At 55.1% G+C, this 27508-nt stretch overlaps 1 protein-coding gene across 1 annotated transcript in view; it reads right to left on the bottom strand.

The window, feature by feature from the left end:
- The window catches only part of ASXL2 (ASXL transcriptional regulator 2), a 57129-nt gene extending 30038 nt beyond the window's left edge, over positions 1–27091 (bottom strand). Inside the window, exons 1-2 of the mRNA XM_077782497.1 lie at positions 26927–27091; positions 3521–3603 (exon numbers count right to left, since the gene is read on the bottom strand). Of these exons, the coding sequence (XP_077638623.1) occupies positions 3521–3603; positions 26927–26983 (140 nt within the window). The 5' untranslated portion in view covers positions 26984–27091. The remainder of the gene's footprint in view (positions 1–3520; positions 3604–26926) is intronic.
- Between the last annotated feature and the right edge of the window lie 417 nt (positions 27092–27508).

Here is a 27508-nt window from a genome sequence, read left to right as displayed (position 1 = left end):
CTGCAGCCCAGCCAGGGCCATTTTTCCATGGATTCCATGGAAAGGATCCCGTGGGAAGGACGCAAGCACCCGTGGAGGCTCTCCAGGGAGCAGGGCAGCCTGTCGCAGCAGGCAAACGGGGAGAAGGGGGTGACAGATCACACGAAAAAAGGGAGTTTGGGATGTCTGAGGAATGCAGACTCAACTCCTTGAGTCCCAGCCTCACCTTCACCAATGTCACCACTGAAATCCCGAGTAACAGGGTAAAATCCTAATTCCAGCTGGGGTCAGCCAGCATCCCCCTGGGCTCTGCACTGCTGCTAAACAACCTTGGGAAAGCCCTGCTCTCATCCAAACCCCCCCAGACTGTACTGCACGTGGCAGAAATCCTGATTTCCTGCCATTCCAAACCCTCCAGACCAGACCTGGAGCTTCCAAGCCCTCTGAGCTCTCCCCCAGCAGCTCCTGCCCAGGGACTGTCCTGGAGAAGAGGAAAAGCACCCCAGCTGGGCTCCCCATGCCTCTGGCTCCTCCCCAGGCTGGGGGAAGGCCACTTGTCCCTTCCAGAGCTCTCCTGAGCTGGCATTTCCAAAAAGCTGCTGTGAAAGGTGATGTTAACTCATCCCTCCTGTCCCTCCCGGGCTGGGCAGCTCCAGCCTACAACAAACACGCCCCAAATCCCAGCTGGCAGGGTTTTGGGGTGAGGAGCTGCCTGGGAGTGCTCCGCTCCCAAATTCATCTGCACTTGGGTTTGTTTAAGAGCCAGCTGCACTGGGACCAGCCTCAGCCCCTCAGCCACTGCCAGAGGCTCTCCCTGAATTCCCAACGTGGGAGCTCCACACGCTCACCTGGCAGCTTTTGTTCCTCCCTGCCAGGAATCCTCATTTCATAAAAGCTGCTTCGTGTCAAGGCTGTCTTGTCATTCTGGTCATCTGTGCCTGACCAGAAGCCCAACTCAGCACAAATCCTGGCCCTGACTACAATTTAATTGCTTCGAATGTGACCATCCTTCAGCTTTTAACCTAAAGAAAGCCTTATTGCACCAAAATAATGTCTATCTAAATAGATACTTTTGTATTTCAAATATATATTATAAATGTATTTCTTTATATAAATATACATTTATAAATATATATATATATATAAAATTTATAGTTCTGTAAGTTAAATACACCAAAAATATATTTGAATATTGAAAAGTAAAGGTCCCTGCCCAGCATCCCAGTGTGGCCAAGGGGAAGAGCTGAAATTGGAGTTTCCCACCTGGCTGCTCCCACAAACACCTCTGGGACTGGAGATCCTGCAGCTCAAGGCAGCTCCTTCAGAGAGGAAAACAACTCCCCGAGCTGAGCCCAGCCCCACATCAGCTCTAAAAGGAGGAGGGTGAGAAGGATGAAAGGCACAGCTGCATTTCTGCTCTGCTTTTTGTGGCTGTTTGTCCAAAATCTGCCCTGAGCAGGCACAGGCTGGATCTTCTGAGTCCCACCTGGGCTCCTGCCCGGGGCTCTGCCCCCAAACCACAGGATTTTAGTAAAAAGCTTCATCAGGGTCAGTGCTGGCTGTTTGCTGTCCTTGTGCTCTGCCACCAGGCTGACCAGTCCAAATCCAGTCTGACCAGTGTCCCTCCAGGCTGACCAGTGAGCTCCAGGCTGACCAGTCCAAATCCAGTCTGACCAGTGTCCCTCCAGTCTGACCAGTGAGCTCCAGGCTGACCAGTCCAATTCCAGTCTGACCAGTGCCCCTCCAGTCTGACCAGTGCCCCTCCAGGCTGACCAGTCCAACTCCAGCCTGACCAGTGAGCTCCAGGCTGACCAGTCCAACTCCAGTCTGACCAGTGCCCCTCCAGGCTGACCAGTCCAACTCCAGTCTGACCAGTGCCCCTCCAGGCTGACCAGTCCATCTCCAGGCTGACCAGTCCAACTCCAGGCTGACCAGTGCCCCTCCAGGCTGACCTGTCCATCTCCAGTCTGACCAGTGCCCTCGGGCTGACTGAGCTGCAGCTGGTGAATTTGGTTTAACCCTGTCTAGTTTTTAACACTGTCTGTCTAGTTTAACACTGTCTAGTTTAACAGTCTGTCTGGTTTAACAACGCCTGGTTGAACAATGCCTGGTTTAACAGTCTGTCTAGTGTTTAACCCTGTCTAGTTTAACCCTGTCTGGTTTAACCCTGTCTGTCTTGCTTAACCCTGTCTAGTTTAACCCTGGTCTGTCTGTCTGGTTTAACCCTGTCTGGTTTAACCCTGTCTGTCTTGCTTAACCCTGTCTAGTTTAACCCTGTCTGTCTGGTTTAACCCTGTCTAGCTTAACCCTGTCTGTCTGGTTTAACCCTGTCTGGTTTAAACCTATCTGTCTGGTTTAACCCTGTCTGTCTAGTTTAACCCTGTCTGTCTGGTTTAACCCTGTCTGGTTTAAACCTATCTGTCTGGTTTAACCCTGTCTGTCTGTCTGGTTTAACCCTGTCTGTCTGGTTTAACCCTGTCTAGTTTAACCCTGTCTGTCTGGTTTAACCCTGTCTAGCACAGAAGTGCAGCTGCCCCCAGAGCCTGGCTGTCCCTCCCTCCCTCCCTTTGGTCACTCCCCAGGAGCTGAAGGAGCTCCCCTGGGGTCCCCGTGATGGATAAATCCCACATTTCCCAGAGCTGACAGCCCTGGGAGCTAATCCCCAGCTCCGGTGGGACAGCACAGCTCCTGCAGTGGCCCCTGACTATTTCCTGCAAAGCACAAGGATTGCTGCATCCAGCTGGCAAAGGGGACTGGAAAACACAATTAAGCCAAATTTAGGATGGCTGCTTAATTCCAAAATAGATAAGCAAGCCCAGCCCATCCTCTTTATGCCCCTCTCTTTTTCTTTGCTCTCAGAAAACTGAAGAAATGCTTTGCCCTTCACATGGATTACTGCTCCTCACTGATGCCTGGGAGAGCTGATTCCCAGCAGGATTCCAGGGTCCTGGAGCCCAGCTGAGCAGCTCAGGAGCTCTCTGTGAAACCCAGATGGGTTTCATGGAGCTGGCTCTGCTCTGCCCAGCATCCCACCAGGCTGCTCCAGGGACCAGGAGTGTCCCTAAGGAATAACCACACTCTCCTGCAGGTAACACAAGGGAGAACAGCACCTGGAATCCACTTTTCCAGATAAGAATCTTTAACTGAGGCTGCTCTGAGGTCAAACTGACCATTCACTTCTTTTTTAAAGCAGAAATTAAAATTTGTTATGTTTCCTTCAGTCCCTGAAGCCCCTGACCAGGGCTGGGTTATCCTATAAAGGAGCTTTTTTTTTATCCTTTTATCCTCCAAAGGAGCTGCAGCCAAGTCCTTTTTTTTATCCTCTAAAGGAGCTGCAGCCAAGCCCTGCACACCTGGGAATCAGGGATGACCATACCCAGCTCAGTGGGGAAAAACACCTGGGAGCTGTTTGGAAACAGGACCCAGACTCCAAACCTGACATATTTCAGCCCCAAAACTCCTCAGGAGCTGAGGGTTAGCAGCAAACTGCACCAAGCTGGAACCAGGGCATCACTGGGATTTCCTGCTTAACTCAACTCACCTGATTTCCTTAAGTCCTTCTTTCTGGATAACTTGAAGGATCTCCTTATGGCTCATGGGTGTGTTGGGATATTTCTCCAGGACCTGGCAAGAAAGAGCAGATCGAGAGGAAGTTATTGCTTTGCATTCTGAATTTCCATCCAGCTGCACCAAAACCTCCATTTATTGGCAGTTATTCCTTTGATTTCTGAATTTCCATTCAGCTGCACCAAAACCAGTTATTCCTTTGCATTCTGAATTTCCATTCAGCTGCACCAAAATCTCCATCTCATGGCAGTTATTCCTTTGATTTCTGAATTTCCATCCAGCTGCACCAAAACCTCCATTTATTGGCAGTTATTCCTTTGATTTCTGAATTTCCATTCAGCTGCACCAAAACCAGTTATTCCTTTGCATTCTGAATTTCCATTCAGCTGCACCAACACCTCAATTTATTGGCAGTTATTCCTTTGCATTCTGAATTTCCATTCAGCTGCACCAAAATCTCCATCTCATGGCAGTTATTCCTTTGCATGCTGAATTTCCATCCAGCTGCACCAAAACCTCCATCTCACGGTAGTTATTTCTTTGCATTCTGAATTTCCATCCAGCTGCACCAAAACCTCCATCTCATGGGTTTTTTTCTGCTGCTGTTGAGGTCAGGATTGAAAGTACTTGAGATGATGGTTCACATTCAGACTCAGTGTTTATTAATTTTAATTTATGTTAAGGTCTCACAGCAGTCTTTCACTAACAAGGCACAAAACGGCCAACTATTTCTTGGTAGAGGGTTTTTAAGGCTAAATTATCTAATTAAGAAATGACACCTAGATTATTTTCACTGTTAACCCAATAACTGATCCCTCAAAGTCTTTTCTGTCCAATTGCAAAATATCACCCAAACCCATGAAGAAGAAGCCACTGCCCTAAAACCTCCATCTTAGCTGTATAGATATTATTATATTCTAAAACCCCAAACTCTGAGTTTTCCACCCTGTGACATCACACACTCCTAACCAACTCCACACCCACAATCCCAGCGCTCTCAATGAATTTTGGAAGCCTCTCCAGGGCTCAGGCCACGTGCAGAGCTCTCCTGGGGCTCCGAGTCTGCCAGCACAGAATTCTCAGCATCCACAACTCCAACAAGGGGCTGCTTGAAACCCTCTGCAGACACAAAGTTCCCAAGTCTGGCCCCAAAAAATGGCTTTTTTGTTGAAGTGCCACAGTGGCCCGGCTCCTGGGGTCCCTGAGCTCCCTCCCAGGGGTCTGGCAGGCAGAAGTGCAGCTGCAGGGAGCTGCTGCAGGCTGCAGCAGGCAGATGCCACTCACCCCACGTCACTGGGATATTTCAGGCCGAATTTGTGCTGGGGAGGAGGATGGGCAGGAAATGTCTCGTTTCCTCTGAACCATCAGCTTCTGACCCCAGCCCAGCACATCAAAGCCAGGCCTGGCTCAGGCCCAGCCCAGAGTGCTCAGACAAAGCCCAGGGTGACTCTGCAGGAGAGGAGCAGCTCCCACTCCTCCCTGGAGCAGAATCCACAGCCCTCCAGGACCTGGCCCTCATTCCCTCAGGGACAGCAGCTTATCTATCCCAGGAGAGTATTCCAGCAGGGCATCCCAGCAGTTATCCCAGCAGGATATCCATCCCAGCAGGGCATCCCATCAGTTATTCCAGCAGGGTATCCCAGCAGTTATCCCAGCAGGATATCCATCCCATCAGTTATTCCAGCAGGGCATCCCAGCAGTTATCCCAGCAGGATATCCATCCCAGCAGTTATTCCATCAGTTATTCCAGCAGGGCATCCCAGCAGTTATCCCAGCAGGATATCCATCCCAGCAGGGCATCCCATCAGTTATTCCAGCAGGGCATCCCAGCAGTTATCCCAGCAGGATATCCATCCCAGCAGGATATCCATCCCAGCAGGATATCCATCCCAGCAGGATATCCATCCCATCAGTTATTCCAGCAGGGCATCCCAGCAGTTATCCCAGCAGGATATCCATCCCAGCAGGATATCCATCCCATCAGTTATTCCAGTTATTCCAGCAGGGCATCCCAGCAGTTATCCCAGCAGGATATCCATCCCAGCAGGATATCCATCCCATCAGTTATTCCATCAGGTCATCCCAGCAGTTATTCCATCAGTTATCCCATCAGTTATTCCATCAGTTATCCCATCAGTTATCCCAGCCCAGCTCTCCTGGAAAGGCTCTGCCAGGCCCTAGAACAAATCCCTGCTTCCAGCTCTGGAGGCTCCAGCTGATGGCCCCATGCTGGAAAATCTCTTTTTAAGTGATCTTAAAGCCTGACTTGCACAAAACTGTCCCAATGTCACCATTGTCCCAATGTCACCACTTTCCACTGTCACCACTGTCCCACTGTCACCACTTCCCACTGTCCCAATGTCACCAGTGTCCCACTGTCACCATTTCCCACTGTCCCACTGTCACCATTTCCCATTGTCACCACTGTCCCACTGTCACCACTTCCCACCACTGAATGGTTTGGGTGGGAAGGGGCCCTAAAGCCCATCCAGTGCCACCCCTGCCATGGCACTTCCAGCACCCCAGGTCACCCCAAGCCCGTGTCCAGCCTGGCCCTGGGCACTGCAGGGATCCAGGAGCAGCCCCAGCTGCTCTGTAAGACGTGAGTGGGGTTTATTTTCACTTTTAGCCCCAGAACTGAGCACTCAAAGTCTCTCATTCCCACCCCACCCCAGCTCTGCTGTGAGCCCACAGCAGAAGGATGCAGAGCTGGGGTGTTTGTGGAGTGATCTCAGCCAGGCCAGTGCAGGTTTTGGTTTCCATCAGCCCCTGAGCTGTGCCCCCTCACACTCTGCCCAGGACACAGCTCACCCCGTGCCACCAGCCTGGAGCTGCATCCGAAGCTGGCAGCCCAGGAAGGCCAGAAATGAAGGACACCTCCATTTTCATCCTCCATGTCCATCCTCCATGTCCATCCTCCATGTCCATCCTCCGTGTCACCTTTTCAGCGCAGCTGGTGAAATCAGGAGAGGAGTGAAGCAGCGCTGAGAGCCCATCCACAGGGCACTCAGGGCCATTTCCACCATCCCAAACTCCGGGCATTTTCCTCCTGGGCACTGTGCCACCCCAGCTTTCCCTCCCTGGGTGTGCTCCATGCGGCTCAGCCTGGAGCAGCAGCAGCACAATTGATTCATTTGTCACCAGGCACCCCTGGTGAAGGCTGGGTCCCACCAGGGAACCTCAGGCAGGGCAGAGCTGCTCCACTTCTGTCCCTGCAGCTCCTCGGTGGCAGTGGGCCCTGCTCTCCAGGAGACTCCAAAAACCACAGACTCCATTGGATTGGGAAAATCCCTGGAGATCACCGAGTCCAACCCATCCCCCAGCACTGCCAAAGCCACCGCTGGCCCCTGTCCCCAAGTGCCACATCCACAGGGCTTTTAAACCCTTCCAGGATGGGCACTCCCAACTTCCCTGGGCAGTTCCAAGGCCTGAGCTCCCTTTCCAGGCAGAAATTCCTGCTGCTGCCCACCCTGAGCCTGCCCTGGCCCAGCCTGAGCCCATTTCCCCTTGTCCTGTCCCTGTTCCTGGAGCAGAGCCCGACCCCCCCTGGCTGTCCCCTCCTGGCAGGAGCTGTGAGAGCCACAAGGTCCCCCTGAGCCTCCTTTGCTCCAGGCTGAGCCCCTTCCCAGCTCCTCAGGAACTCTCCATTCCCTTCCCAGCTCCCCCAGGAACTCTCCATTCCCTTCCCAGCTCCTCAGGAACTCTCCATTCCCTTCCCAGCTCCCCCAGGAACTCTCCATTCCCTTCCCAGCTCCTCAGGAACTCTCCAGCCCCTTCCCAGCTCCTCAGGAACTCTCCAGCCCCTTCCCAGCTCCCTCAGGAACTCTCCATTCCCTTCCCAGCTCCTCAGGAACTCTCCATTCCCTTCCCAGCTCCTCAGGAACTCTCCAGCCCCTTCCCAGCTCCCCCAGGAACTATCCAGCCCCTTCCCAGCTCCTCAGGAACTCTCCATTCCCTTCCCAGCTCCTCAGGAACTCTCCAGCCCCTTCCCAGCTCCCTCAGGAACTCTCCAGCCCCTTCCTAGCTCCCTCAGGAACTCTCCAGCCCCTTCCCAGCTCCTCAGGAACTCTCCATTCCCTTCCCAGCTCCCTCAGGAATTCTCCAGCCCCTCCTGGGGCTCTGTTCCCTCCCACCATCCCTTCCCAGGAGAGCATTCCAGAGGCTGCCCGCTCCCTGCCAGCAGGGAATCACCCCCGTGGGCCAGCCTGGGACACAAGTGGGCCAGCTGGAAAAGCCCCGAGTGGATGTGGAATTCCTGCTCAACCACCCCGAGAAAACACGCCAGGAGCCCCGGGGGGAAGGACTCGACCCAGATTGCAGGATCTGCTCCACTCATCCAATTAGCCAAATGCTGGCCAGGTTTTAGGCTGAAAGGAGGTCAGGGAGGAGTGGACAATCCCCTGGCATCAGAAGCCAGGTGCCATTAAAGGCCACATTTCACACTGAGCTGTCACAGGGCTCGGGAAGGGCTGGAGCAGCAGCAGGGAAGGGAGATCCCAGAGCCACCTCCTTCCCTGGGGACACGGACAGGTACCTGTCCAACTGGGACATCCCAGAGCCACCTCCTTCCCTGGGGACTTCCCTGCCCAACTGGGACATCCCAGAGCCACCTCCCTCCTGGGGATCTCCCTGTCCAACTGGGACATCCCAGAGCCACCTCCCTCCCTGGGGACACGGACAGGCACCTGTCCAACTGGGACATCCCAGAGCCACCTCCCTCCCTGGGGATCTTCCTGTCCAACTGGGACATCCCAGAGCCACCTCCCTCCCTGGGGATCTCCCTGTCCAACTGGGACATCCCAGAGCCACCTCCCTCCTAGGACTTCCCTGTCCAACTGGGACATCCCAGAGCCACCTCCCTCCTGGGGAGCTCCCTGTCCAACTGGGACATCCCAGAGCCACCTCCCTCCCTGGGGATCTCCCTGTCCAACTGGGACATCCCAGAGCCACCTCCCTCCTAGGACTTCCCTGTCCAACTGGGACATCTCAGAGCCACCTCCCTCCTGGGGAGCTCCCTGTCCAACTGGGACATCCCAGAGCCACCTCCCTCCCTGGGGACCTCCCTGTCCAACTGGGACATCCCAGAGCCACCTCCCTCCTGGGGAGCTCCCTGTCCAACTGGGACATCCCAGAGCCACCTCCCTCCCTGGGGACTTCCCTGTCCAACTGGGACATCCCAGAGCCACCTCCTTCCCTGGGGACATGGACAGGCACCTGCCCAGCTGGGAGAGCAGCAAGGGCTTGAGGGAGGACAGGGGAGGACTCCAGCTCTGCTGGCACAGCAGCTCCAGGGGCACTCCTGCCTTGCTCCTGCTGAAATCCACGCTGGAAAGGTGGGACAGGATGGGGACACGGGGCTGGGGCTGGAGCCACCACTCAGCAAGGGCAGCACCAACACTGCAATCCCAGAACGAGTTGGGTGGGACCCTAAAGCCCACCCAGTGCCACCCCTGCCATGGCAGGGACACCTCCCACTGTCCCAGTGTCCAGCCTGGCCTTGGGCACTGCCAGGGACCCAGGGGCAGCCCCAGCTGCCCTGGGCACCCTCCCAGGAAACAATTCCTAATTCCCAATATCCCATCCATCCCTGCCCTCTAAACTGTATTTGTGATGTTTCATTTCCAGTATCTGTCCAGAAGGACACCGAGGTGCTTCTTCAAACAGAAAATTCCTGGATCAGAGGAAAACTTGTCCAACCAAAAGCCACCACGGCCATTCGGAAAGGGCCCTGAGCTCCCACCAGCTTCCAAACCTCCCAGGCAGCTCCTGGACAAGGCCAGCTCCAAGTGGAGAATAAAGAGCTCCAGAGAATCACAGGATATCCTGAGCTGGAAGATACCCACAGGAATCCAGCCCAACCCCTCCGTCCAAACAAATTCCAGCAGGATTGTCCTCAATCCCAGCAGGATTGCCCTCAATCCCAGCAGGATTGTCCTGAATCCCAGCAGGATTGCCCTCAATCCCAGCAGGATTGTCCTGAATCCCAGCAGGATTGTCCTCAATCCCAGCAGGATTGTCCTGAATCCCAGGATTGTCCTGAATCCCAGGATTGCCCTCAATCCCAGCAGGATTGCCCTCAATCCCAGCAGGATTGTCCTGAATCCCAGGATTGCCCTCAATCCCAGCAGGATTGTCCTCAATCCCAGCAGGATTCTCCTGAATCCCAGGATTCTCCTGAATCCCAGGATTGTCCTGAATCCCAGGATTGCCCTCAATCCCAGCAGGATTCTCCTGAATCCCAGGATTGTCCTGAATCCCAGGATTGCCCTCAATCCCAGCAGGATTACAGCAGCCCCACAGGCCAGGAGAGCTTTGGTGTCTGGGGTGGATTTTTGTGGGGAAAACCAGGAGTGACCCCCTACAAACCACTCCGATTTCTGATCTTGGAGCTTACATCCCTGAATTTCCCATTGTCACCATTCCCCACTGTCACCATTTCCCACTGTCCCATTGTCACCATTTCTCACTGTCCCATTGTCACCATTTCCCACTGTCCCAATGTCACCATTTCCCATTGCCACCACCATCCCAATGTCCCAATGTCACCATTTCCCATTTCCTACTGTCACCATGGTCTCAATGTCACAATTTCCCATTCTCCCATTGTCACCACTGTCCCAATGTCACTATTGTTTGAATGCCACCATTTCCCACTGTCACCACTGTCCCAGTGCCACCACGTGCCCTCTGGCCAGCTGCTGGGGATGCAGCTGGAGATGAAATGTCACCATCGTCCCCACTGTCCCAGTGCCACCACTGTCCCACTGTCACCACTGCCCCAGTGCCACCACTGTCCCACTGTCACCACTGTCCCACTGTCACCATTTCCCAGTACCTCCCCTGTCCCACTGTCACCCCTGTCCCAGTGTCACCACTGTCCCACTGTCACCATTGTCCCAGTGCCACCACTTCCCACTGTCACCACTGTCCCAATGTCACCATTTCCCAGTACCACCCCTGTCCCAGTGTCACCACTGTCCCAGTGTCACCATTGCCCCAGTGCCACCACTGTCCCAGTGCCACCATTGCCCCAGTACCACCCCTGTCCCAGTGCCACCACTGTCCCACTGTCACCATTTACCAGTGTCACCATTTCCCACTATCACCACTGTCCCACTGTCACCATTTACCAGTGTCACCACTGTCCCACTGTCACCACTGTCCCAATGCCACCACATGCCCACTGGCCAGCTGCTGGGGATGCAGCTGGAGATAAAATGTCACCATTGTCCCACTGTCACCTGTCCCAGTGCCACCACTGCCCCAGTGCCACCATGTGCCCGCTGGCCAGCTGCTGGGGATGCAGCTGGAGATGAAATGTCACCATCGTCCCCACTGTCCCAGTGCCACCACTGTCCCACTGTCACCACTGCCCCAGTGCCACCACTGTCCCACTGTCACCACTGTCCCACTGTCACCATTTCCCAGTACCTCCCCTGTCCCACTGTCACCCCTGTCCCAGTGTCACCACTGTCCCACTGTCACCACTGTCACCACTGTCCCAATGTCACCATTTCCCAGTACCACCCCTGTCCCACTGTCACCCCTGTCCCAGTGTCACCACTGTCCCACTGTCACCACTGTCCCACTGTCACCATTTCCCAGTACCACCCCTGTCCCACTGTCACCCCTGTCCCACTGTCACCACTGTCCCAGTGCCACCACTGTCCCACTGTCACCACTGTCCCAGTGCCACCACTTCCCACTGTCACCACTGTCCCAATGTCACCATTTCCCAGTACCACCCCTGTCCCACTGTCACCCCTGTCCCAGTGTCACCACTGTCCCACTCTCACCCCTGTCCCAGTGTCACCACTGTCCCAGTGCCACCCCTGTCCCAGTGCCACCCCTGTCCCAGTGCCACCCCTGTCCCACTGTCACCATTTACCAGTGTCACCACTGTCCCACTGTCACCACTGTCCCAATGCCACCACATGCCCGCTGGCCAGCTGCTGGGGATGCAGCTGGAGATAAAATGTCACCATTGTCCCACTGTCACCTGTCCCAGTGCCACCACTGCCCCAGTGCCACCATGTGCCCTCTGGCCAGCTGCTGGGGATGCAGCTGGAGATGAAATGTCACCACTGTCCCAGTGCCACCACTGTCCCAGTGCCACCATTTCCCACTGTCACCACTGTCCCAGTGCCACCGTGTGCCCGCTGGCCAGCTGCTGGGGATGCAGCTGGAGATGAAATGTCACCACTGTCCCAGTGCCACCACTGTCCCAGTGCCACCATTTCCCACTGTCACCACTGTCCCAGTGCCACCGTGTGCCCGCTGGCCAGCTGCTGGGGATGTGGCTGGAGATGAAATGTCACCACTGTCCCAGTGCCACCATTTCCCACTGTCACCACTGTCCCAGTGCCACCGTGTGCCCGCTGGCCAGCTGCTGGGGATGCAGCTGGAGATGAAATGTCACCACTGTCCCAGTGCCACCACTGTCCCACTGCCACCATTTCCCACTGTCACCACTGTCCCAGTGCCACCGTGTGCCCGCTGGCCAGCTGCTGGGGATGCAGCTGGAGATGAAATGTCACCACTGTCCCAGTGCCACCACTGTCCCAGTGCCACCATTTCCCACTGTCACCACTGCCCCAGTGCCACCGTGTGCCCGCTGGCCAGCTGCTGGGGATGTGGCTGGAGGGCAGCCAGGGCAGAGGTCACACGCGGGGATTTTGGGAGGCACAGGACAGAGGATGGGCACTGCACCCGGTGAGATTGGTGAGATTTGCCAACAGGATGCCCTGGCAGGAGCAAACAGAGCTGTGAGGGTTAAACCAAGATTGAGAAGATTCAGCCAGAGGGGTTTGCCAGCAAAGAAAATGATACCAAACTCTGCGAGCAGGAGATGCCCAAAATGTGCCAGTTTGTTTCTGTGACCTTTAACCAAACCACTGCAGCAGAACACCACCACTCTTCCCAGAATAAGTTTATAAACAGTTCTATTCCACAAAAAACGTGGATTCTTGGACCATCACACTGAGCCCCCATCCCTCTCCTCAGCACTGCTAGCCAGAGTCCCAGAGCTGCACAGCAGCCCACAAGGAAGACCCCAAAAGGAAGACCCCAAAAGGAAAACCCCAAAAGGAAAACCCCAAGACGAAGACCCCAAAAGGAAGACCCCAAAAGAAGCCAGAGCAGACAGGGAGGAGGGCAGAATCCCACAGCTGCACAGGAGCCCCACAAGGAAGCCCCCACAAGGAAGCCCCCACAAGGAAGATCCCAAAAGAAGCCAGAGCAGGCAGGGAGGAGGTCAGAGTCCCACAGCTACACAGGAGAACCACAAAGATCCCAAAAGAAGCCAGAGCAGGCAGGGATGAGGTCAGGGTCCCAAAGCTGCACAGGAGCCCCACAAAGATCATCCCAAAAGAAGCCAGAGCAGGCAGGGAGGAGGTCAGGGTCCCAAAGCTGCACAGGAGCCCCACAAAGAAGATCCCAAAAGAAGCCAGAGCAGGCAGGGAGGAGGTCAGGGTCCCACAGCTGCACAGGAGCCCCAAAGCTCCACGAGGAAACCCCCAAGAGAAGCCATGCCCACCCCTCCTGCCCGGGCAGGGGGCACAGCAGGGCACCACCAGGAGCTCCCAGAATTTCTGCCATGGCAAAGCCACCTCTGCTGCTGCCACTGAGTCTGGCTGAGTCCAGGCTGCCAGGGATTTTGGCCCTTCTCAGAGCGTGGTGCTGCACTTTGCTGCTGCTCACCGACTGAGCCAAGATTTGCTGGTACACTGCTACTTCTGTTCCTTGGACGTATTTGTAATTTCTGGTTTCTTTTTGCTAGGCTCAGCCTCCTCTGGCAACCAGTTGTGCTTAATCCAGATCAAAACCTGCTTTGTTTGCTTTGTTCTTTTGGGGTTTTTTTCTTAATGTGAAGCACGGTGACCTGCTCAAATTATCTCCAAAAACCTTCCACAGGAATATGTGGAAAAGTCCACATGAACTAACTAGCAGTTTGGTTTCAAATTACACTAAATACTTCTAGGAACAACTTGAAGTCAGCTCTGAGTCACTTTGTTTACCTTATGTTTTCTTCTGAGTGCCCTATAGTAAAAAAATTAAAAATTTTCTATATTAAAGTTTTTCCATACCACACTCCACTTAACTCCTCACGACTGGTGCTTGTGATGTGCTCACTGCCCCTGGATTTAAGTGAAAAATCTTTGATTTGTGCCTACCGAGTGACTCTGTCAGGGGACCCTGATGCTGAAAAATGCTGACAAATAGCTTAAGCTTGAATTTGCTTCACAGTCACTTCCTGAGGAAGCCAAACCTCCGCTGCCACCTGGCAAAGGTTTGGCACAGTTTGGCCCAAACCCAGCCACGCTGCTTCCCTGAGCTCCCTGCCAGCAGCTTTGCTAGGGAAGGGCAGCAGAGCTGGCAAAGGAGCAGGAGCAAAGTCTCACGAGGAGCAGCTGAAAGAGCTGGGCTGGCTTAGCCTGGAGGAGGGGAGGGCACTATTATTATCATTATTATCATTATTATTACTCCTTACAACCAGCTGAAAGAAGGCTGTCAAAAGGTGGGGTTTGGTCCCTTCTCCCAGCTAGAGGACAAGAGGAAATGACATCCAGTTGCTCCAGGGAAGGTTTAGATGGAGTAGCAGGAGAGAATTTCACACAGAAATGATTGCTGGGCACTGGAACAGGATGCCCAGGGAAGTGGGGGAGTCACCATGCCTCCAAGTATTCAAAAGACACAAAATGTGGCTGTCAGGGACACGGTTTAGTGGTGGACTTGGCAGAGCTGAATTAATGATTAGACCTGATAACCACAAACTTCCTTTTCAGCCCAAATGACTCTCTGATTCTTACAGGTTTTCTGAATGGGGGAAACACTGTTTGTCCCAAATGCCTGAATGTCCCCTGGGGCACTGAGCTCCTGTGGGGTGTTCAGAGTGTCCAAAGTGTCCTGATGGGCTTGGAGGGGTTCCCACACCCCTGGCACAGCTCCTTCCCCAGGCTGCACCACCACAGTGGGACGTGGGATCAGGGATAAAATCCCAGCTCAGAACAGCATCACCTCCTCGTTTAACGAAGAAAAGCTTCATGATGGTGTTTGCCAAGCAGCTCCACACCCTCGAGGGTGCTGGAGACAGAGCAAGGGCAGGGCTGGCACAGTCCTGGCATCACTGAGGCTGGAAAAGGCCCCTGGGATCACCCAGTCCAACCTGTCCCAGCCCAGAGCCCTGAGTGCCACCTCAGGTCCTGCCCTGAGGATAAAGGTGCCCCCAAACACCTGGAGCCAACCCAGCTCTTTCTCTCTGCTCTCCCCATTCCTTCCCCTCTGCAGCACAGGGGAAACCTCAGCCCTCATCCCTTCCTTTTAAGGCTGGAAAACACAAAGCTGCCCACAGGCCTTGAGAGAACAACAGCTCAGAGATGGACAGGAAGCCTCAGTGGCCTGCACTGTCACAACAAATGACATTTGAAGGACATTTGCTGCCCTGTAAAGGGAAGTGCACTGTGTGTGGAGACTGTAAATAAAACCAGTTTGTTACTGAAGGGCTCATCTAACACCAAACCCTTGTACTGAAAGTCCTCCTTGCAGAATCACTATTTGACAGCAAGAGCACAAGGGAAGGGAAGCCCCTCCAACCCTCCCAGCACATAAAAATAAGGAAAAGCAACACCTGAAGCATTTCAAGCCCCCATGAGGCACTGGAAGAGCCAGGGCACTGCTGAGCCTCCCTGGTGGGCTGAGAGTCCCTGAGAGCCCCAAAGTCACACACTCACAAGGTACCTCAGCTGCCTCTCCAAACAGGGGCTAAATTAGGAGAGGATAAACCATCCCAGGTCACACATGAGTGAAAATGTCCCTGCCTGAAGGATAAACCCACTGCTGAGCTGGGACAAGTCTCCTGGCTGCCCTCTGAACAAGCCTGGGGTTCAGCTCCCCAGCAGGAACTGGGATGTGCAGCTCAGGTGGGAACAGAGCAGGGGGACTCTGACTCCTGTCCCTGCCTCTGAAAGACTCCCACCAGAGGGAAGCAGGCTTTGCCAGTGATGGGCTGAGTTAATGCTTTAAATCTGACATTATTGAGCTCAGGGGGATTTAATCCTCTGTGAATCCTTTATTCCACACTGCCCTAACGGCAGCTCCTTGGAGCAGCCAGGGACAGCCAAAGGAGCCCCATGGCAGGGCTTGGAATGGGATCAGCTTTATGGGCAAAGGCTCCAAGCCCTGTCCAACCTGGCCTTGGGCACTGCCAGGGATCCAGGGGCAGCCACAGCTGCTCTGGGAATTCCATCCCAGCCAGGAATTCCCAATTCCCAATCTCCCATCCAGCCCTGCCCTCTGGCACTGGGAGCCATTCTCTGGCTCCTGTCCCTCCATCCTTGTCCCCAGTCCCTCTGCAGCTCTCCTGGAGCCCCTCCAGGCCCTGCCAGGGGCTCTGAGCTCTCCCTGGATCCTTCTCCTCTCCAGGTGAGCCCCCCCAGCTCTGCCTGGATCCTTCTCCTCTCCAGGTGAGCCCCCCCAGCTCTGCCTGGATCCTTCTCCTCTCCAGGTGAGCCCCCCCAGCTCTGCCTGGATCCTTCTCCTCTCCAGGTGAGCCCCCCCAGCTCTCCCTGGATCCTTCTCCTCTCCAGGTGAGCCCCCCCAGCTCTCCCTGGATCCTTCTCCTCTCCAGGTGAGCCCCCCCAGCTCTCCCAGCCTGGCTCCAGCCCTGCAGCAGCTCTGGGGGCTCCTCTGGGCTCTCTGCAGCAGCTCCAGGTCCTTGTGCTGCTGGAATCCCCAGGGCTGGGGCAGCTCTGCAGGTGGGCTCACCTGGGCTTCCCCTGGACCCTCTCCACAGCCCCCAGAAGTGCTCACAGCTCAAACCATGTTTGTGCACCCTGTGCCAGGATCCCTCTGCTGTCCCAGGGGTTATCCTGCTGTCCCCAGCTGTCCCAGCTCCACGGGACAGGCTGAGCTCAGGGAAACTGGGAGGGACAATATTTCTTGCTGCTTCTTGCAAGAGGCTGGAGAGTAAATTCCAATTTCCACACACAGAAAGGAGGAAAGAAAGAACACAAACTGCAGGACTGGTGAGAAAAAAGAATAAGATAGTTCTTCCCAATAAAATTCCACAAACTGCAAGACTGGTCAGAAGGAATGGGATGGTTTTTCTCAATAAAAGAACACAAACTGCAGGAACGGTGAGAAGGAATGGGATGGTTTTTCCCAATAAAAGAACACAAACTGCAGGACTGGTCAGAAGGAATGGGATGGTTTTTCCCAATAAAAGAACACAAACTGCAGGACTGGTCAGAAGGAATGGGATGGTTTTTCCCAAGCCATCTCATGAAATCAGTTTTGAACTCAGGATGCAGTGAAACACAAGGAACTTGTGTACCCAGGCTCCTGCAGGGACAGTACCACCATCCCTGGCAGGGATATCCAGCTGTCAGAACATCAGTAACGTGGATATTATGCCAAATATCCATTACACTGGGCATAAGAGCCTGAGGAGAGCACACAGGTCCCAGCTGTGCTCTGAAAATAAAGTTTTCACGTGCCCCAAAGAGAGAAGTTCACAGGTTCAGCTCTGCCCAGAACTCCAACACTCCTGGCCCTCCATTCCTGCTCCTCCACACAGAGCCAGAGAAGCAGAAAAACGGAAAATCATAGAAAAAGCAGATCTACACCTCAAGCACTCTGGTGTGAGGACCAGGCCACCTGGGCCTGCACAATTTGAATTTTCACAGCATCATCTCAGCCTGTTCCACACTGGGGCCTGCACAATTTGAATTTTCACAACATCACAAGAAAATCTCAGCCTGTGCCACACCGAGGCCTGCACAATTTGAATTTTCACAACATCATCTCAGCCTGTGCCACACTGGAGCCTGCACAATTTGAATTTTCACATCCTCATCTCAGCCTGTGCCACACTGGAGCCTGCACAATTTGAATTTTCACAACATCATCTCAGCCTGTGCCACACTGGAGCCTGCACAATTTGAATTTTCACATCCTCATCTCAGCCTGTGCCACACTGGGGCCTGCACAATTTAAATTTTCACAACAACATCTCAGCCTGTGCCACACCGAGGCCTGCACAATTTGAATTTTCACAACATCACAAAAACATCTCAGCCTGTGCCACACTGGGATCTGCACAATTTGAATTTTCACAACATCATCACAGCCTGTGCCACACTGGGGCCTGCACAATTTGAATTTTCACAACAACATCTCAGCCTGTGCCACACTGGGATCTGCACAATTTGAATTTTCACAACAACATCTCAGCCTGTGCCACACTGGGGCCTGCACAATTTGAATTTTCACAACAACATCTCAGCCTGTGCCACACTGGGATCTGCACAATTTAAATTTTCACAACAACATCTCAGCCTGTGCCACACTGGGATCTGCACAATTTGAATTTTCACAACATCATCACAGCCTGTGCCACACCGGGGCCTGTGCAGTTTGAATTTCCCTCTTTTCACAAACACGCCATGGGACAAAACAACCACGGGACCAGCAGAGGCAGAAGAAGACCCAAGGATGATTCTGCTCCTGATGAAGACTCGGATGCATCACGTCAGAGCAGGGTGAAGAAGAAAGGCTGACCCTGAAGCACAACACCTGCAAAGGGAGCTCAAAACCACCCAGGGACCGACTGGGCAGAACCCAGAGAAAGGCAAGAAGGGAAAAGGACTTGGATTTAGCCAAGGAATCACTTCTGGCCCTGCCAATCACATCTGGCAGAGGAAATCACAAACCCCCCCTGAGAGCACATCCAAGCACATTTAATAGAATAATTGAACAGAATAATTGAATTGAATAGAATAATTTCATGATTTACCTGTCCCAGCACCCGAGTGCTGCTGCTGCAGCCTCCAGGTGCATTTCCACGTCCTGCAGGTGCTGCAAGGGCCGTGGCAGGGGTGGGCACAGCCACCCCCGAGCTCCAAACCAACGCTGGGGTTTTAAACCCAGCACACATCGCTGCCTCTGGGGCCTTTCCTGCACTGCTCAGGGGCTGCAGGGGAGCAGGAGCTGCAGCAGCCCCAAAATCACACCAACCACACTGCGACAGAAGAGTGATGCCATGGCTGACTCCCATAATTCAAAGGTAAATATCATGTATACAGGTTAGGAGAATTTGTATATATTCATAGTTATGTTTTACCTCTTCTACCAAAATCACACCAACCACACTGCGACAGATCAGTAAAGCCATGGCTGACTCTCATAATTCAAAGGTAAATATCATGTATACAGGTTAGGAGAATTTGTATATATTCATAGTTATGTTTTACCCCTTCTACCAAAATCACACAAACCAGACTGTGACAGATCAGTCAAGCCATGCCTCTCACAATTCAGAGGCAAATATCATGTATATGTTAGAAGTTTTATAGATTAATAGTTATGCTCTATCCCCCCTTGCTAAAATCACACAAACTGTGACAGGTGAGTGATGCCATGGCTGACTCTCATAAATTACAAGGCAAATATTTAAGGGTTTTTTTTTTTTTGGAGAAGTTTTATAGATTTATAGTTACATCTTATCCCTTCTACCAAAATCACAGGCACCAGACTGTGACAGATGAGTGATGCCATGGCTGACTCTCACAATTAAAAGGAAAATATCATGTATATATGTTAGAAGTTTTGTAGATTTATAGTTATGTTTTATCCCCCTTGCTAAAATCACACGAACTGTGACAGATGAGTGATGCCATGGCTGACTCTCATAATTCAAAGGCAAGTATCATGTATACGTTAGAAGTTTTATAGATTAATAGTTATGCTCTATCCCCCCTCGCTAAAATCACACAAACTGTGACAGGTGAGTGATGCCATGGCTGACTCTCACAAATTAAAAGGCAAATATTAACTATTTTTGTTAGGAGAAGTTTTATAGATTTATAATTATGTTTTATCTCTTCTACCAAAATCACACAAACCAGACTGTGACAGATGAGTGATGCCATGATTGACACTCACAAATTAAAAGGCAAATATCAACTATTTATGATAGGAGAAGTTTTATAGACTTATAGTTATGTCTTACCCCTTCTACCAAAATCACATGCACCAGACTGTGACAGATCAGTGATGCCATGGCTGACTCTCACAATTCAAAGGCAAATAGCATGCATATATTTGGAGAAGTTTTATAGATTTCTAGTTATGTTTTACCCTTCTTGTGCTGCTATCAGTGGCGCCCTGGGTTTGGGACATTTGGGAGGGTGGGATTGTCACTATGGCAATCCCACTGACCTCCAAGCAAGATTTAAGGCAGTGATCTCCATCACTGGACAGTGAAGGAGTGCATGGACAGAACTTTGAGAGGGGCTAAAGGGTTAAAAGGCAAAACCTCCATTGTGTGGGTGAGCACATGGTGAGAAAAATCCTCTGCTCCCAGTGCCTATTATCTCTATTCGGTCTGCTGTTGTATTTTTGATAAGGTTTTAATAAACCTTTGAAAATTTTAAAAACTGAGTATCATTTCTCGCAATAAAGCAGAAGTGTGGCTGAGTTCTGTGGTAAAATCCACACCTACAGTACATTTATGGCCCTAAAAAAGGAAATTGCTGCCTGTGAGGGTGGGGAGGGGCTGGGCTGGAGTTCCCAGAGCAGCTGGGGCTGCCCCTGGATCCTGGCAGTGCCCAGGGCCAGGCTGGCAACACCTGGGACAGTGGGAGGAGTCCCTGCCATGGCATGAGACCAGCTTTCAGGTCCTTTCCAAGCCCAGCTCTTCTGTGGCTCTGTGAAATACAGAGAATGTCTCTGGGGTGCTTCACCAGCACTGAATTTCTCTCCTGGAACACGGCAGTGGTGAAGAGCAACCCACAGCTCCACCTGGGCTTCTGACACTCTGGGAAAGCTGGGCTGCCCTGCCCAGCCCAGAGCCAGGCCCTGGGGCAGCTGTTAAAGTGCTGTGCTGCTAATTGTGCTTGTAACAGCAATCAAAGGAGCCCCACCTCAGCCGGGCACCCCAAAGATGAGAAATGGGCTCCACTGAGCTCCAACACCCACGGCTGTGGGGATGGCATCTGCAGCAACTCCCAGAGCCCTTCAAGGGGTTAAAATTCCCAGCAGGAGCAAAGGAACTTGGAAATTAGTGTTTCAAACAGCAGGCCAATAATTGGATTATTGTGACTGGAAGGAGGATTTGGTAGTCTGCTGCTTTGCTCCAGCCATTAGAGGGGATTACACTTCCACCTCATCCCTCACAAGTTCTGTGTCCACACAGGAACCATTTTTAAGCTTCTATTTGTCTGTTAGAGATGCCCAGGATGAGCTTAAAGCAGATTTCAGCTCACTGCAGCTCCTGGGAGCAGGAGTTCAGGTGTCAGAGGATGAAGCTGAGCTCACACCTGCAATCTGGCTTGACTGGGAAATTGCAGAATCCCAGGATCCCTGAGGCTGGAAAAACCCTCCCAGCCCATCCACTCCAGCTGTGCCCAGAGCTCTGAGTGCCACATCCAGGAATTCCCTGGACACCTCCAGGGATGGGCACTCCAACCCTCCCTGGGCAGTGCCAAGGCCTGAGCTCCCTTTCCAGGCAGAAATTCCTGCTGCTGCCCACCCTGAGCCTGCCCTGGCCCAGCCTGAGCCCATTTCCCCTTGTCCTGTCCCTGTTCCTGGAGCAGAACCCGACCCCCCCTGGCTGTCCCCTCCTGGCAGGAGCTGTGAGAGCCACAAGGTCCCCCTGAGCCTCCTTTGCTCCAGGCTCAGCCCCTTCCCAGCTCCTCAGGAACTCTCCAGCCCCTTCCCAGCTCCTCAGGAACTCTCCAGCCCCTTCCCAGCTCCTCAGGAATTCTCCAGCCCCTTCCCAGCTCCCCCAGGAACTCTCCATTCCCTTCCCAGCTCCCTCAGGAACTCTCCATTCCCTTCCCAGCTCCCTCAGGAACTCTCCAGCCCCTTCCCAGCTCCCCCAGGAACTCTCCATTCCCTTCCCAGCTCCCTCAGGAACTCTCCATTCCCTTCCCAGCTCCCTCAGGAACTCTCCAGCCCCTTCCCAGCTCCTCAGGAACTCTCCAGTCCCTTCCCAGCTCCCTCAGGAACTCTCCAGCCCCTTCCCAGCTCCTCAGGAACTCTCCATTCCCTTCCCAGCTCCTCAGGAACTCTCCAGCCCCTTCCCAGCTCCCTCAGGAACTCTCCAGCCCCTTCCCAGCTCCCTCAGGAACTCTCCAGCCTCTTCCCAGCTCCCCCAGCCCCTCCTGGGGCTCCATTCCCTTTCCTGGACACGCTCCAGCCCCTCCAGGTCTCTCCTGCCAGGAGGGGCCCAGAGCTGCCCCCAGAACAGAAATCTCCAGGAAAAACTTGGGAAAAAAAAAAATCAGGAAAAATACATGCAAGAGCTGCAGCTGATTGGGGATGTGTGTGAGTGAGGAGTGAAGCAAAGTGCCCTTCTCCATGCACATGTGACAGGGTCTGTGCCAAGCCCTGCTCAGCCAGGAGCCTGTTTCCCTGGAAGCAGTGCCAAGGTAATTCCCTGGCAGCAGACACGGAGCCCTGTCACTTGCTGGGAGGACACCAGACAGTGCCTCAGCCCCCAGAGTTGTGGCCACCACCTAACCTGGCCTTCAGAAACCTCTGCAAAGGCATTTTACAGTTGTGACAGAGCAGCCCTCGCCTCAGCTCTGTCTCTGCCTTGGAAATTCATCCCTGGCCACAGCCTGGGAACAGGGAAGGAGCTGTGATAATCCCCAGGGCCTTAAAAACAAAACAAAGCACCACCAAGAAGCCCAACAGAGCAACAAACGATCCCCTCCAGAAAAAAATGCAGGAAGCCTTGACCAGCTCCAGCTATCAGCTCATCCCACAAACTGGGATGAATCCCTGAGCCTTGTCCAGCACCACCTTGTGCAACACCTCCCTGAGAAGTGAAAAGCCCTTGGCAGGTTCTCCAGGAGGAGCCAGCTGTGCTCCACAGCTGCCTCCAGATGTTTCCCATGGAACAGTCAGGGAGGAGTGACCTGTGGAGCAAGTCCAGAGGAGGCACCAAGGTGATCAGAGGGACGGAGCAGCTCTGCTGGACACAAGGCTGGGAGAGCTGGGATTGTTCTCCTGGAGAAGGGAAGCTCTGGGGTGACCTCAGTGTGGCCCTGCAGGGCCTCGAGGGGAGAACAGGAAAGATGGAGAGAGAATTTCCATGGGATGGAGTAGGAGCACACAGGGAGGAAGGGCTGGGATGGATGGGATACTGGGATGTTGGCTGGGAGGGCGGGCAGGCCCTGGCACAAGGTGCCCATGATGCCTCAGGCTTTGGATTTTGTATTTTTCACATTCTGTGCTGCTTTGGTCTGTGGGTCTGGGCTTCATGATGATGGTGAGCTCTCTGCACAGAGCAGGGAGACAAAACAATTCCTGCTCCAGCTGGGCACCAAGGACAAATGATCCAAATCTCAGCCCAGGAGCACAAACAACATGGAATAAAGAGAGAAAAACAAGGATGGGACTGATGGGCTAAAGCTGGAATGGGACAATGAGCTCCAAGGTGCCAATGGAGCAAAACTGATCCCAGGGAGAGCCCCGGGAGCGCTCGTGCATTTTGGGACCATTTTGGGTCATTTGGGTGCAGCCCTGGCTGGGCTCTGGTGCTGCCCGAGGTGGACCCATGGAGGAGATCATTTTAATAAATCCCTGCTTTGTCCTTTAGCTCTGCCCAGGGCCAGGCTGGACACTGGGGCTGGGAGCACTGGGACAGTGGGAGGTGCCCCTGCCATGGCAGGGCTGGCACTGGGTGAGGTTGAAGGTCCCTTCCCCCTAAACCATCCTGGCACTCCCAGGCTGCAGCAGCTGCCCCTCACTGGGGCTTCCAGCCAGGAATGGGGAGGAGACAGGTCCCTGTGGCACCACCCCAGAGCCACCAGGGCAGGGCAGGGACAGCAGGGAGCACTCTGCTCTGCCCTGGCGCTGAACACGGGGAGAGGAAGAGCAGCAATGCCAGGACTGAGCAGCCAGAACACCCCACAGAGTTCTGTGCTGCCAACCCCAGTCCTGTCAGCAGTGCAACCAGGGCACCCCAGCCCTGCTGGACACCATGGTGTGACCATGGAATTACAGCTCACCCAGTGCCATGGCAGGGACACTTCCACTGTCCCAGCTGCTCCCAGTGTCCAACCTGGCCTTGGGCACTGCCAGGGATCCAGGGTGGGCACACTGTGCCAGGGCCTGATCACCCTCACAGGGAACAATTCCCAATTCCCAATCTCCCACCCAGCCCTGTCCTCTGGCAGTGGGAGCCATTCCCTGGCTCCTGTCCCTCTGCAGCTCTCCTGGAGCCCCTCCAGGCCCTGCCAGGGGCTCTGAGCTCTCCCTGGATCCTTCTCCTCTCCAGGTGAGCCCCCCCAGCTCTCCCTGGATCCTTCTCCTCTCCAGGTGAGCCCCCCCAGCTCTCCCTGGATCCTTCTCCTCTCCAGGTGAGCCCCCCCAGCTCTCCCTGGATCCTTCTCCTCTCCAGGTGAGCCCCCCCAGCTCTGCCTGGATCCTTCTCCTCTCCAGGTGAGCCCCCCCAGCTCTCCCTGGATCCTTCTCCTCTCCAGGTGAGCCCCCCCAGCTCTCCCTGGATCCTTCTCCTCTCCAGGTGAGCCCCCCCAGCTCTGCCTGGATCCTTCTCCTCTCCAGGTGAGCCCCCCCAGCTCTCCCAGCCTGGCTCCAGCCCTGCAGCAGCTCTGGGGGCTCCTCTGGGCTCTCTGCAGCAGCTCCAGGTCCTTGTGCTGCTGGAATCCCCAGGGCTGGGGCAGCTCTGCAGGTGAGCTCACCTGGGCACAGGGACAGAATCCCCCCGTCCTGGTGCCACACTGGGGGTGTGGGAGGCAGCAGGACAACACATCCCAGCCAAGCCTAAAGGCAGTCCCAGCCCACAGTCGCTCTCCCTGCCAGCACGGGGTGAGCAGGCAGCAGTGCCAGCTCTCTGATGACCCCGGGCTGCCAGAGCAGGGCCCTGAGCTCGGGCACAGCCCTGGCAACCCCCTGGCTGTGCACACACAGCCTGGCACAGCCCTGGGTGCAGGATCACAGCCGAGCCTGGCACAGCTCCAGCACCAGCAGGGCCTGAACACACACTGAGTGCTGCTCTCGCCCTGCACTCCCAGCAGCAGCAGCAGCTCCTCCCCTGCTGCAGGTGGGGTTGGAGCTGCAGGGACCCCAGGCCCTGTCCCAGCCCGGGCAGCAGCTCCCAGCTCGGTGCAGCTGCAGAGCAAGGCAGGAAATGAGAACGGGCTGTTTATCAACAGTGACTTCCTGCCCTCCCAGGGAGCCTGGCCTCCCCTCCTGCTGCTCTGCTGCCCCACTCAGCAGCCCCACACCTCCCCACAGCAGCACAGCTGCAGCTCCAAGGAATTCCCTGCTCCCACGGCCTCCCTGCCATGTCTCCCCTCTGAGCTGCTCCAGTGGATTCAGTTAATCCAAGAATAAATTACCTCGGGGCATTGCCATGACCCCCCACAACTGGAGGACGCCTAACCCCAAACTCCCGGCCAGGAGGATGAAAGTGGAGCAGGAAGAGATCAGCACCAGAAGTTAATTATAAAAACAATGGTTTTGCTGGTTTAGCTGCCTCAACCACCTGTGAGCACCAGTGCAGAGGTGAGAGAGCAGGAGAGGAGGCACAGGAGCTACAGAGGTACAGACCTGCCCCAGAAAATCCAGCTGGGATGACCTGGGGCAGGTCTGCAGGGAGCTGGGGGGATTCCCAGGACAAGCTCACCTGGAGAGTCATCTTTGTGAGGAGCAGCTGAGGGAGCTGGGGAGGGGCTGGAGAGTTCCTGAGGAGCTGGGAAGGGGCTGGAGAGTTCCTGGGGGAGCTGGGAAGGGAATGGAGAGTTCCTGAGGGAGCTGGGAAGGGGCTGGAGAGTTCCTGGGGGAGCTGGGAAGGGGCTGGAGAGTTCCTGGGGGAGCTGGGAAGGGGCTGGAGAGTTCCTGAGGGAGCTGGGAAGGGAATGGAGAGTTCCTGAGGGAGCTGGGAAGGGGCTGGAGAGTTCCTGAGGGAGCTGGGAAGGGGCTGGAGAGTTCCTGAGGAGCTGGGAACTCTGATCCTGTGACAGGCAGAGCCCCAGGCCCAGCCCTGCAGCTCAGTGACTCTTGGGGTCACCCCAGAGCCAGCTCAGAGCTCAGGGAGGGAACCTCCACACAGAGGGGACACCTGGAGCCACTCCTGAGCTCGGGGACAGTTTTATGTCACCTTCCAAAAGCAGGACAAGGCACCTGAGAGCTTTTACCTTCCTTAGCACAGCTGTACAACCTTCCCTCCAAAAACCCCAGCACACAGCAAGAACCCCAGCCACGATTTCTGCCCCAAAACTCAGCAAAAGACTGGAGCTGCAGTTTGACCAGAGTCCTCTGGCATTCCTGCTGGGCACACAGATGTGCCAAAGGCGGGGTTTTGGCAGGGATTTGCCCATCCTTTCCTCCCTGTGCCAGCCTGTGCCCCAGCTCTGGGCAGCGTGCAGCCTGCAGGGGTGAGAGGGCAGAATACCTGGTTCAGCCCTTAGGTGGATTCTGGAAGGGCTCAGAGGATGGACAGCAGTGCACAGAGGCTGCAAAAGAGCTGATCCCACCTCTACCCTCCACTGGAGACCCTGCCACTGCTCTTTCAAAAGCAACTGTTAAAATGATACACAAAAACACATCCAGAGTGACAGCAAAGTGCCTGCCTGCAAGCCAGTAAGTTATTTCTTAAACACCTCTAACTGCACTGCATCTGCTGAACACAGCAGCTCTTCTGATGCCTTTCAAGCCGTAAACACGAGGTCCACATGAATTTATTTATTAAAATATCCCTTGCAAGTCTCAGCCGCAGGTTTCTATTTACATTTGCTTCCCAGCCAGACTTTTCAAGTCTTGTTTGAACAGATCCCTCTTCCAGGAGGGTTCTTAGAACCCCAGCTCCTCCCTCTCTCCGTGAGGGGGATTTATCCCGACCTGGGAAAGAGGAGTTTCAGCAGGGTCGCGCTTGTGGCGTTTCCTCTCTCATTCCTGTCCCGCTTCCCAACTTCCCTTTTCCCCACCCTCCGTGCCCGGCGCACACCGGGACTGCCAGCCAGGCGACAGGACAGCACGGAACCCGGTCCCGCCGGGAAACCGGGAGATAAAAATCGCCTTTTAGGATGTGCAGCTGGCACCTGACCGCGTCCAGCTGCACGGAAGGCACGGCCACACCACCGCAAACACCGCAAATCCCCGGTGCCGCTCACCCGGCCGCGCCTGTGCCTTCCCCCCGCTCGCCAGAGCAAACCCAAGCGCCAATCCCTCCCCCACGCCGCTTCCCGGGGAAATCCCTGCCGGGAAGCACGGAGCGACCGGAGCCCAGGTCAAAACACACCCGCGGCCCTGCAGGGCCAGGTCGGAGGCCGAGGCCGCCCCGCCGCCACCCCCCGGGAGCGCCCGGCCCGCCCCGCGGCCTCCGACCCGCCCCGCCGCCCCCCCCGCGCACCGTCCGGGCGGCCTCTGCCCAGGTCCTGCCCTTCTTCTTGCGGCCCTTCTCCCTCATGTCGGACGCGGCGGGGCTCGGGGCGCTCGGGGAGGTGTTCGGCGGCCCCTAAAGGCGAGCGGCGCCGAGCGCGGCGGCCCCAGCGCCCGCCGCCGCCGCCATGTTGGCTCCGGCTGCGCACGGGCCGCGGTCATGTGACCCCGCCCGCCGGGCCCGCCCACAGCGCGGGAGGGGCGTGGCCTGCCGAGCCACGCCCACCGCCCTCCGGCCGCGTTCCCGCCTCTCGGGGGCACAAACAAAGATGGCGGCGGCGCCTGAGGGGGAGCGAAGATGGCGGCGGGGCCGCCTCCGGCTTTGCTTTGCCGGCGGTGCGTCCCCGCTTTGCGACAGCGTGCTGGCTCTCCGCGCCAGCAGCTCCGCTCTGCCGCCGCCACCGAGCGGCACCGGCCGCCTCCGCTGCCTCCTCGGCGCTCGGCGGCTGCTCCCGCAGCCCGCGCCGTGGCTGAGGGGGAAAGATGGCGGCGGCTCCCTCAGAGCCTCGGCCGCGCCCTCGCGGCGCGGGCCCCGCCGCCTCCGCTGTGTTAC

Source organism: Lonchura striata, chromosome 3 (genome assembly GCF_046129695.1).
Source record: "Lonchura striata isolate bLonStr1 chromosome 3, bLonStr1.mat, whole genome shotgun sequence".
NCBI lineage: Eukaryota > Metazoa > Chordata > Aves > Passeriformes > Estrildidae > Lonchura > Lonchura striata.
Note: the sequence above shows the minus strand (reverse complement) of the source record. Positions and strands in the feature narration are given on the sequence as shown.